This window comes from Chelonia mydas, chromosome 9 (assembly GCF_015237465.2).
Source record: "Chelonia mydas isolate rCheMyd1 chromosome 9, rCheMyd1.pri.v2, whole genome shotgun sequence".
In the NCBI taxonomy this organism is placed as follows: Eukaryota; Metazoa; Chordata; order Testudines; family Cheloniidae; genus Chelonia; species Chelonia mydas.
This window is the reverse complement of record NC_057855.1, coordinates 55,496,511-55,509,187: the sequence shown is the minus strand read 5'-3', so window position 1 is coordinate 55,509,187 and position 12,677 is coordinate 55,496,511. Positions and strand designations below refer to the sequence as shown.

Below are 12,677 nucleotides of genomic sequence, written 5' to 3'. Positions count from 1 at the left end.
TCTTTTCTTTCACACCCATCTTCTCTACTTCCTGATTTGCCTTACAGAATGGCCTCTATTAGCATATCAGCTGCAATTCCCTGGAGATGGTTCCCTTCACTTCTGGCGTGGCTATGGAAGGCAACAATGTCCTGCCAATGCTCTGCACTGCTAGCTGCCTTTCAACTGCTAGCTGCCTTTCAAGGGTTGTGACCGGGGAAGCTGGCACAGCCAGGAGATTGGTCTGACTGTGCTTCAACGAGTGCAAGGAAGGAAATGGGAATGACCCAACCCAGGAGACAGGCGGTGATATCACAGCACATCCTGTCAAGGCTGCACTCCCACACACCCCACCTTGACAAGTAGATAGAGAGAAGGTGCCCTCCTCCATGCCTCTTGACAGGCATTAGTGCCCCAGTCCTCCTGGATGTAAGTAGGAGCTCGGGTGCCCTGACTGCAAACACTAAGAAGGAGCTGCAGGTAGCCAGGTATGTGACTGAACTGGGGTGAAAGCACAGAGTGTGGACGTGTGAGGCTCTCTGTCTGAGGGTACCTTCGCCACCGGCCTTCGTGTGGCTGCGGAAAATGCAGTGCTCTTCCTTAATGAAGTGTCCACTCAGCACGATGTCCTGCCTCCTCTCCGCGTCCTCTCGGCCGACCCTGCGGCGAGACACAGACTTAGTGGGGTTCCCTGGCAATAATACACCAGGTTTCAGACCGTTTACAGCAGCGCACTTGAAGGGCCTGATCCAAAGCCCACTGGTCATTCCACCTACTTTAATGGGCTTTGGATCTGGTCTCAGGAGACCCTCAGTGGGCAGCAAGGCAAACATCTTAATTGGAAGCTGTCATGGGGAAATGTGACTTTTCACATGCCAGTATACACCAGCTAATGCATCCCTTCCAAGTGGTGGAATTAGAATATGCATCTGCTCTCTCTCCCTGCCCACCCGGGGTCTGCTCCCCCTTCACAGTACGCCTGGGTAGTGTAGGGCCAAGGCTTCTGCAGACGACAGCCCTCGCCCATCCCCAGGATGGGACATTCTTCCACAAGGATAGCGCTGCCCAGCTCCCCTTCACGGGACAGCACATTAAATCCATGGGAACACATCAATTAGATTCCCCTTCAGTTCACTTCTCTGGGAAGTCCAGCCTGACCCAGGGACCACACAGAGGGCAGGGCTGCAATTCCTCTATAGTATCAGGTCCCTTTGTCACTAGTGACCTGAGTTTGATAGCAACAGAACACCGATACCTGGTTCAGCAGTGAATGAGGAGGAGAGGGGGATCCCATGCCCCGGGCCTGCCCTGCACTCAGACAACCAGAGTCCGATGCTGTTCATTTCAGCAGACACACTGGTGCTACATGATTCTGTGGCGGTTACGCTCTCACCTGGTTATCCCATCCTTAATGTAGTACAGAAGGCATTCAGACATCAGCGGGTCCTCATTCAGATTGACCAGGTGAGGTGTCTAGGAGGGAAAGAGACAACGGGTCAAAGGCATTCTCAATAACCATGCCAGACACCAAGCCATGTCACAGGACAGCCCTACCCTCAAAAACACAGCCATCTGACAGGCTGCTCCACTGCACGGAGCCTCCACTCCTGCCCCAGCATAATTCCAGGAGAGAACATTTGGGGTAGGGTGTGACACTGTACCTCGGGGGAACAACCAGCCCCCCAATGTTCATCCTTGTAAAATGACTGTGTGGTATCCAATGCAAAGTTTGTCATGTTGGGTGTCTTCGGAAGGCTCATGATGCACTGAGTATGGTTGTTATAGTGATGTTATAATAGTCGTTATAGTTATGTTATAGGCTATAATTTCACGTATATAGTTATGAGGCTGAAAATGTATCCTGGTGGCTTAAAATAAGCCCATGCAAAAACTCTACAAGAGCTGAGAGGCAGTTCACACCTCATCAGGACGTGTATGGAACAAACCCAGCCCAGCCTCACAGGAACAAAGGACGCTGACCTAGACAGCAACAAAAGAATCTGTTGGACTCTCAAGGGAGTCACCTCCTTTCCTTTGATCAGTTTGGCATTGCAATGAGGTAATGCTCACCTGACTCTGAAGGTGGCGGTAAGCCAATAGGGAAGAAAGGACATGATAAAAGGGAGAGACATTTGCCATGCTCTTCCTCTCTCCCTTCCACCTACATCTACAGAGACCACACCAAGCGACTGAAGCGCTGATCAAAGGTGCTGAAGAGCACCCAGCCAGACTGTGGTGAGAAGCATCTAAAGGCTTGTCTACACTTGCAAGTTTGTGCGCAGTAAAACAGCTTTGAGCACTGTAACTCCCGAGGTGCACACACTGCCAAGCCACTTAGTGCGCAGAAACTGTGCAGTTGTAGCGCTCTAAAAAACCACCTCAATGAGAGGTGTAGAGCTTTCTGCACCGGGGCTACAGCACTGCAGTGCCAGTGTAGACACCCTGGTCAATTACAGCGCTGCGATTGGCCTCTGGGAGGTGTCCCACAATGCCTGTTCTCACCTCTCTGGCCATTGGTTTGAACTCTACTGCCCTGCCCGCAGGTGACCAACCATCAGCCCCACCCCGTACATTCCTTTGCAAATTTGAAAATCCCTTTCCTGTTTGCTCGGTGATGCGTGCAGTGGTCTCAGCGCATCTTTCCAGGTGGCCATGCCTGCTCCACGCACCAGGCAATCCCCTGCTTGGAGCAATGCCAAGCTGCTGGACCTCATCGGTATTTGGGGAGAGGAGGCAGTGCAGATACCTATGGACACATGTCTAGATGCATGATAGAAAAGGGCCATGATCAGGACACAGTGCAGTGCAGGGTCAAAGTGAAGGAGCTGTGGAATGCCTACCACAAGGCGCGGGAGGCAAACCGCTGCTCTGGTGCTGTGCCCACAAGCTGCCTGTTCTACAAAGAACTGGACGCGATACTTGGTGGTGATCCCACCTCCACTGTGAAGTCCCCTGTGGATACTTCATTGGCTTCTTTGCCAGTCGAGAGTGGACCGAGCCAGGAGGAGGTAATTTTGGATGAAGAGGGGCAGGGGGAACCAGAGGCAGAGGATGACTTGGAGGCCAGAGATGCATGCAGTCAGGAGCTCTTTTTTACCCCAGAGGAGTCTAGCCAGTGTGACAAAGTTCCTCCTCTACCTTGGTGGGTCTTGCGCTTATTGGCAGATTTGCTCGCCTTGGAGCTTCATGACAGCCCTCAGCTTGGCCGTTTTTCTGAACCCACAGTCCAGGTCGACTCCTCCTGTGTCTGATCAGGAGTTGGGAGGTTTGGGGGGAACCCGGGCCCACCCTCTACTCCGGGTTCCAGCCCAGGGCCCTGTGGAATGCAGCTGTCCAGAGTGCCTCCTGGAACAGCTGTGCGACAGCTACAACTCCCTGGGCTACTTCCCCATGGCCTCCTGCCAACACCTTCTTTATCCTCACCATAGGACCTTCCTCCTGGTAACTGATAATGCTTGTACTCCTCAGTCATCCAACACCATAGGTTCTCACTCTCAGTTCCTAGTGCCTCTTGCTCCCAGCTCCTTACACGCCCACCACAAACTGAAGTGAACTCCTTTTTAAACCCAGGTGCCCTGATTAGCCTGCCTTAATTGATTCTAGCAGCTTCTTGATTGGCTGCAGGTGTTCTAATCAGCCTGTCTGTCTTAATTGTCTCCAGAAGGTTCCTGATTGTTCTGGAACCTTCTCTGTTCCCTTACCCAGGGAAAAGGGACCTACTTAACCTGGGGCTAATATATCTGCCTTCTATTACTGTCCTGTAGTCCTCTGGCCCGACCCTGTCACACCAGTCACAGCAGGCGGATATTGGCGAAGCAGAAACAGGAGAGGAGGCCCCCGGTAAGTGGATCTGGTTTTGGAAATTGCTGAAGAGAGCTGTTGGGGGCAGGAAGTTGCAGAAAGCAGGCTTGTCTCCCACATCATGCCTAGTTTGAGCAGCTGTTGATACACTCCCTCACTTCATGGAAATCTCCCTCAGAGATCTCCAGGAAACTCTTGTGGAGATACTGGGCAATCCGCTCCCGCAGGTTCCTCGGCAGAGCTGCTTTGTTTCTTACCCCATCAACGGTAACTTTCCCACACCACTGTGCCGTCATGGGGGGTGGATGGGGGGGACCACAGCTGCACACAGGCTAGCTGCATAGGGACCAGGTTGGAAGCCGCAGGCTTGGAGAACACCCTCCCTTGATTCCCTGCTCACCCTCAACAGTGAGATATCTTCCAAAATGATAATCTCCTGTGGAAAGTGTGGGGACAGGAATGATTATCAGCCCAGCCCCCCACAGTGCTGGCTCTCCCCAAGTGCCCAACAGCCATGTGCCTAGTGTACAGCAGGGTCCGGGAACAGTGATTTACTTTGCCCCTGTGGATACTCACCATTTTGGAGGGCTTGTGGCTTGTGTGTGCTTGCCTGGAGTCAGCCAGTTAGTGTCAGCTGTGTTTTAAAGCACTGAAAAAGTGTTGTCTGTGTTGCAAACAATACTGCTTCTGTAAAATGTTGCATTTGAACTTCACAGAGATGACCGTGGGAGGCCAGCCTCCCTTATTGGCGGCAGAATGGTTGTGAAGAATTCGAAACCAGCCAAGAAGGACTAAGGAGGACTTTATGTATGAGGTTATGATACAGTCCGCCACCGAGAAAAAGGAATTGAAGGAGTGGCGGGACAGCAAGAAGAGGGAACAAAAGGCGAACGCGGCACACCAGAAAGAAGCCACGGAGCAGCTCTTAACAGTTATGGAGCACCAAGCGGACATGCTCCAGGGAGATACTAGCTCTTCAAACCAAGCAGCTCTGCGCCCGCTCTCCCCTGCAGCCGCTGTCGCAAAAAACTTTCCCATGCTCCCCCCGCCAATATACTCTTATCAACCTCCTGGCTCTACTCTCTATCCACAGTATTCCACTCCTCCCTCCTCACTCCCAATACCTACTGCACTCAACACCCATCCATCTGTAGTTTGGCCCTGCTGAAGTACAGCACCCGCTGCATCGTACTCCAAAGGAGAAGGTTGGGTATGATCCCTGGACATACACAAATCTATAGCCGTCCCGGGACCCCTCCTCCTCTTGAAACCTTCCATTCCCCCATTCCCTCCCCCCCATCCCCCTACCTGCTGATTAATTTTTTCGTTTGACTGTCTCCTCTGGTTGTTGTCTTTCAGTAAAATTGTTGTGTTTGTTTGAAAGCAATCTTTATTCTATTAAGTGAAAGCAAAAAGAGCACTGCAAAGCAACATACTTACAGCTATGTTAAGGCCCCTTCTTGCATCATGTGCAAAAATTACCTCGTAGCATTACAAGCATTGCAATCCCGAGCACAGCAACAAATATTAGTGGCTTTCAGCTTCAAATTGCTGCCTCAAAGCATCCCTGATCCTTATGGCCTCGCACTGTGCCCCTCTAATAGTCCTGGTCTCTGGCTGTTCAAACTCAGCCTCCAGGCGCTGAGTCTCTGCTGTCCAGCCCTGAGTGAACCTTTCACCCTTCCCTTCACAAATATTATGGTGTGTACAGCATGCCGCTATAAGCATAGGAATATTATCATCGGCCATGTCCAGTTTCCCATACAGGCATCGCCAGCAGGCTTTTAAATGGCCGAATGCACACTCCAGTCATTCTGCATTTTGCTCAGCCTGTTGTTGAACTGCTCCTTGCTGCTCTCAAGTTGCCCCATGTATGGCTTCATGAACCACGGCATTAAGGGGTAGGTGGAGTCTCCCAGGATCACAGTGGGCATTTCAACTTCCCCCATGGTGATCTTCTGGTCTGGGAAGAAAGTCCCTGCTTGCAGCTTCTTGAACAGGCCAGTGTTATGAAAGATGTGTGCATCATGCACCTTTCCGGACCAGCCTGCGTTAATATCTGTGAAACGCTTACAGTGATCCACAAGCGCCTGGAGAACCATTGAGAAATACATCTTGCGATTAATGTACTCGTTGGCTAGGTGGTCTGGTGCCAGAACTGGAATGTGCGTGCCATCTATCACCCCTCCACAGTTAAGGAAGCCCATTTGTGCAAAGCCATCCACAATCTCACGCATGTTGCCCAGAGTCATGGTCTTTCGGAGCAGGATGCGATTAATGGCCCTGCACACTTCCATCAACACGAGTCTAACGCTCGACTTTCCCACTCTGAACTGGTTAGCGACCCATCAGTAGGAGTCTGGAGTAGCCAGCTTCCACAGTGCAATCACCAAGCGCTTCTCCAACGGCAGGGCAGCTCTCATACTTGTGTCCTTGCACCACAGGGCTGGTGCAAGCTCTTCACACAGTCCCATGAACGTGGCTTTCCTCATGCAAAAGTTCTGCAGCCACTGCTCGTCATCCCAGACGTGCATCACAATGTGATCTCAGTGCTTGTTTCCCGATCCCAAAAGCAGTGTTCCACAGTGGTCAGCACCATCGTGAATGCCACAAGAAATCTTGTGTCGTAGCTACTTTGCATGGCGAGATCAATGTTGCACTCCTCTTGCCTTTGTAGTTTAAGGAATAACTCCACTGCCACTTGTGACATGTTGGTCAGTGCGAACAGCATTCTTGTCAACAGCTCAGGATCCATTCCTGCAGCCAGAAAGAGGCAGGGCAGGGCGCACCGTACACAAACCATTGAAAGATGGTGCCAAATGCAGATGGAATCACAGGGATTGCTGGGATGCGAAGCAATGTGTCACAGGGCATTGGGTCAGGACGCAGGATGCCCCGCGACCTCTTCCGCCTTCCCACAAGTCTTAGTAGCAGAGGAGAAAGAGGTGCTCTGTGGGAAAGCTGCCCAGAGTGCACCTCTCTGAATAGCACCGCAAGTGTGAACATGCTATTGCGCAGGCAGCTGTCAGTGTGAACACACAACAGCAGTTTTCCTTCAGCGCTCTCTGAGCGGTGCTGTAACTGCTGGTGCTGTAACTTTGCCTGTGTAGACGTGCTCTAAGTTTGTAAGGACATTGAAAGTGTTAAGATCAGCTTAGAATGTGTTTTGCTTTTATTTAATTTCACCAAATCTGACTTGTTATGCTTTGACTTATAATCACTTAAAATCTATCTTTATAGTTAATAAATCTGTTTATTCTACCTGAAGAAGTGTGTTTGGTCTGAAGCATGTCAGAGACTCTCCTTAGGATAACAAGCCTGCTACATACCAATTTCTCTGTTAAACTGACAAACTCATAAAAGCTTGCAGCGTCCAGTGGGCATAACTGGACACTGCAAGATGGAGGTTCCTAGGGTTTAGTCTGGGACTGAAGACATTGGCTAGTCTCATTCAGTTGCAAGTAGCTGGGAGCAGCTTACATGCCAGAGGCTGTGTGTGAACAGCCCAGGAGTGGGGGTTCTCACAGCAGAGCGGGGTAAGGCTGGCTCCCAGAGTCAAGAATTGGAGTGGCCTAACAGATCACCAATTCAGATAACACCAGAGGGGAACGTCACATAAGGATTTTCAAAGGTGGCTAAAGAGAGTCAGGTACCCAACTCCCATTGACATTTACTGGGCTTCTAACTTCTTTGACAGTTCCTCCTCCCTGAACAGTGCCTCACAAGCTGATTAAAAATCAAAACAGAAGTGGGAACAGCAGAGCTGGGGCCTGGTTCCCCTGTGCCCTGCATCTGACCGGGCCATTTACTTTCATGCCAAGGGGGCATATCAGGCTTTCCATTCACAGCAGGGTCCATTCACACCCGCTTTGCACAGGTGCCAGTGATGGCGCCACATGGGGGTTGGGGAAATCAGGTCTGTTCAGCATTGACGTTGCTTCTCTAACTGGCTTGGAAAACGTAAAGAAATTTGCCTCAGTTTTCTAATACCACCTTGCATTTGAGTAAAAGTCAAGTGGGTCGTGTGAGCCAAGGGGCATGGACATACTACTGTAACACAGAAGGGCCTATGCATCCTTTGAGCTGGAGCTGAGATTCCTGAATTCACCAGAACCTGGTAGCTTCTTTATTCAATTACAGCCAGCCAAGTCCTCCCATGGCACAACTAACGCACCCCCAAATGGCCAAGGAGCAGCCGTGCTGCTAGGAGGAAGCACTCAGTGCTGGAATTTTAGCTGCCAGAAGCAGAGCACTTTTGGGAGCAAGTTCACATTGTTATAATCTTACACCTGATTGATCCCTTGTGGGAGATCCTCTAAAATCACAACCATAAAACCAGTCTACATGGTATGCAAAGAGAATCAGAAACTGTCCCTCATGCAAGGGCAAACAGTCAACACACTGAGGAGTGGAAGGGTTATTTATTAAAAGATGAAGATCACAGACCTTAAGCAATTCCTGCTTTATAGGATTAGGTGATTCCTGAGCTGGGTTCCTAGCCCCTCAGGAAGAGAGCCCGCAGATGCACAAGGAGAAAGAATTAGTTACTGAGTCTATCTGACAATTGGGAGTAGCCAAAATGTCTCCTCTGCATCCTCCACCCAATCTACTAAAGCCTGGTCACAACAGATGATACAGTCGCTTCTTTCCTCCTCCCCCTCATTGAGCTGGCTTCTTGTACTTCTTCCTCTCACTTTCTCATCTAGATCTTCCTGCTTTGCAGCCTGTGCTAAGCTAACCCTTGCAGCCTTTGCTTCGCCCTGGGACATCAGCTCTTACTTGGGGAGGACTGCTAAGGTGGTTTTTGTTAGGATATTGCACAAGTGTCTGTAGACAAGAATCTCCATAATGCCTGCATAAAATTCACCTCCTCATGCGGTATTGGGCACCTGAATAAGTGGCTTGATTTTCAAAGTGCTGAGCTCTGATTAACTACCCCACACCTCAACAGGAGTTGCGGGGTGCACAGCACTTTCTGATTTATCCAGGAACCCAAATATGGAGTTAAGTGCTTCGTTATAGGGATCCACTTTTGCAAAAGGCCTTACTTTCTCTCTCTACCCATCTAGTTACGTGTTAATTAGACACCTGTTTCCTGGGTATCTATCTATTAATGATACTTATATGGCCTCTTTATTATAGCATCTAAGCACCTTACCACTGCTCGTGTATTTACCCTCTGAACACTCCAGGAGATAGATGTGACATTCTGTACCTCGGAGGAACACCCAGCATCCCATATTCATCCTTATAATATGATTGTGTGGTATCTAATGCACAGTTTATTATGTCATGTGTCTTTGGAAGGCTCATGATGTACTGAGCATTGTTGTTATGGTAATGTTATAGGTTGTAATTGCATGTATATAGTTATGAGGCTGAAAATGTGTCCTCAAGGCTTAAAGCAAGCCCAGGCAAAAACTCTCCAGGAGCAGAGGGACAGTTCACACCTCATCAGGGCATGTATGGGACAAACCCAGCCCAGCCTCACAGGAACAAAGAACACTGGCCAAGGCAACAACAAAGGATCTGTTGGACTCTTGAGTGAGTCACCCCCTTCCTTTGGTCAGTTTGGGACTGTGATGCGGTAATGCTCACCTCACTCTGAAGAGGGAAGAAAGGACATGATAAAAGGGAGAGTCATGCTTCCTGTCTCTTCCACCTCCATCTACAGACATCACCACCAAGCGACTGAAGCCTGGCTGAAGGGCAACCAGTCATCCTGTGGTGAGAAGCATCTAAGTTTGTAAAGGCACTGAAAGTGTTAAAATCAGTTTAGGATGCATTTTGCTTTTATTTCATTTCACCAAATCTGACTTGTTATGCTTTGACTTATAATCACTTAAAATCTATCTTTGTAGTTAATAAATCTGTTTGTTTATTCTACCTGAAGAAGTGTGTTTGATTTAAAGCATGTCAGAGATTCCCCTTGGGATAACAAGCCTGGTGCATATCAATTTCTTTGTTAAATAGACAAACTCATATAACCTTGCAGTGTCCAGCGGGCATAACTGAACACTGCAAGAAGGAGGTTCCTAGGGTTGTGTCTGGGACCAGAGATATTGGCTAGTATCATTCGGTTCCTCAATCCAAGGAGCAGCTTACATGCCAGAGACTGTGCGTGAACAGTCCAGGAGTGGGGGTTCTCACAGCAGAGCAGGGTAAGGCTGGCTCCCAATCGAGGACTGGAGTGACTCAACAGATAACACCAGGGGAACGTCACAGTGGCACAGCAAGTAGGTGTTTGTACAGCTTGTTACTCCAAGTGGAGTTCACACTTTAAGAACTGATATTTGTGATTTTAAGTGAGTCTTAAGTGCAGTGGCTAAGAACGGTCAGGAGGAGGTCACAATTTTGTTATTTTCTGTTTGTTTATTTCGGATGAGGGAAATAAGCACAAGAAAGCAGAAAAATGACTACCAGTGAGGCAGCTACAAAAGTAGAGCTGGCCAGACTGGAAGCTGCAGAGAAGGAAAAGGACCACAAGTTTCATATGTGGCAGGCAGAAATGAGGCTCAAAGAAGCAGCTGCGACCAGGGAAACTATGGAGACAGAGGCAGCCAGGGAGGAGGCTGCACACAGAAGGGCCGTGGAAGAAAAACAGAGCGAGAGAGAAAAAAGAGAAAGAGAGTGAAAACACCAACTGGACCTGCTAGAGAAGCAGAACTAGAACCCTCCGACCCCAATGACTCCCATCACTCCAAAAATCCACAAATGGGAACACTTCTGTCCTGATGATAAGAGAGTTCCTATCCTAACTGCAAAATTAAATGGTAAAGCTTGAAATGTATTCATATATTCATAGATATTAAGGTCAGAAGGGACCATTATGATCATCTAGTCTGACCTCCTGCACAATGCAGGCCATCGAATCTCACTCACCCACTCCTGCAATAAACCTTTGTCTGAGCTACTGAAGTCCTCAACTCATGGTTTAAAGACTTCAAGGTGCAGAGAATCCTCCAGCAAGTAACCTGTGCCCCATGCTGCAGAGGAAGGTGAAAAACCCCCAGGGCCTCTTCCAATCTGCCCTGGAGGAAAATTCCTTCCCGACCCCAAATATGGCAATCTGGCTGGGCAAGATTCACCAGCCAGATACCCAGGAAAGAATTCTCTGTAGTAACTCAGATCCCACCCCATCTAACATTCCATCACAGGCCATTGGGCCTATTTACCATGAATAGTTAAAGATCAATTAATTGCCAAAATCATGTTATCCCATCATACCTTCTCCTCCATAAACTTATCAAGTTGAATCTTAATTCAATGGAATGCCTATTGAAGATGCTTTAGACTATTGTAAATTTAAAGATACTGTTTTGCGAAGTTTTCAGATTACCCCTGAAACATATAGAGTTACATTTAGGAATCTTAAGAGGGATATTGGCATGAATAATGGGAAATATGTAAACAAAATGAAAGATTTGTTGGGAAAATGGTTGAGGGGTAAAGAGGTGGTAAGTTTTGAGGGAATGTTGGATCTTCTTCCTCAGGAGCATTTCCTAAGCATATGTAAGGCTGATGTAAAGCAGTGTCTATGGGACAAAGATGTAAAGTCTGTGGCTTTTTTAGCTGATGCCTTCTAACAGCATCAGGCATCAACTGAGGGCAGGCCACAGAAAAGGGGGTTTAAAACTGGTGGGAAGGGAGGATCCCATTTTGCCCCTGGGAAGAGAGAAGGGGGTTGGGAGTCTAAACATTCTCTTACCCCAAAACATTCCTCCAACCCTCATCCCAAATCTCCTGTGAAAGCAGAAGAGCCCAAAAGGTGCTATCAGTGTAATTCCACTGATCACCTGAGGAATATGCATCCTGTGCTAGGAGGAAGCAGGCAACCAATAGCTCATGTTAGTTCTGCTGTCCTCAACACAGAAACTCCCCCAAGCAATTGAAATCTATCATATTGGTTTTGTGAGGTTAGCCTCTGTAGAACGAGATATCAAGCATATTAAGGCTGTCCAAATGAATGGCAAGGAGTACTTGGGGTAGAGGGATACAGGGGCCCAGATCTCTCTGGTTAAGCAGAGTGTGGTCCTAAAGGCCAGTATGCTACCTGGCCAAATGGCAGTGATTGTGGGGGTGGACGAAAGCATATTCCTTGATTACCATGTGGTTTGGGAAGGTTTGGAAAGTGTTTTGACTGTGGGGGTAATAGAACACCTCCTAGTCAACCTGCTCCTTGGTAATGATTTTTTCCGTGTAGCTCAGGTTAAAGTATTTGCCTGCAGCAGGAGGGAGTTTTATGCTGAGATCCCCGAGGGAAAGGGTAAGGTCTCAGGAACTGCTGAGAGAATGGGAGAGAGTCTCCTTGATTCTTCTGCAGCAGGGAGAAGCCACATCCTTCCAGGTGGGAGGGTGGTTGAAACCAACTCCTGCACTGCAGCTGGAGACAACACCACATCAGGAAGGGATGGGAGTATAATGCCTGCCACGGAGAGAGCTGTCCAAGTTGCTAGCTGCCAACAGGTAGCAGCTGAACCAGAGACAAACCCGCTGTAGGGAGCATAGAGAAATGTGTCCCAGAGGAGAGCCCAGAGAAGGGGCAGGGAATCCAAGAAACCACCGAGGTTGGTGAGGAATCCTGTGACTCTGTAATACAGGGAAGCAGTGTGCTTCCAAGTATGGGAGGGGCTGAGACTAGCTCCTTTCCAGCAGAAGGCAACATGCTCTCAAGCACAGGAGCAGGAGAGGTGTTGTCAGGGATTAAGGAAACTGTCCCAGTTGTTAGCTGGCAGAGTTCTGCAGCTGAACAAGAGATAGAACCCTTCCTAGGGGCACAGATAAATGTGTCTTAGGAGGGGGCCCAGAGGAGGAAAGTGGGGAAGGAATAGTGGGGGTACAGGAATGTCTCTTCACTAGTCACTTGGGGCAGGATGCCCAGGACATTAGGAGGATGG

At 49.0% G+C, this 12,677-nt stretch overlaps 1 protein-coding gene across 1 annotated transcript in view; it reads right to left on the bottom strand.

Annotated features, from left to right (window-relative positions):
• Positions 1-12,677, bottom strand: part of KIF1A (kinesin family member 1A) — a 218,167-nt gene that overhangs the window by 100,442 nt on the left and 105,048 nt on the right. The window contains 2 exon segments of the mRNA XM_043522362.1: positions 533-639; positions 1,373-1,452. Coding sequence (XP_043378297.1) covers positions 533-639; positions 1,373-1,452 — 187 coding nt within the window.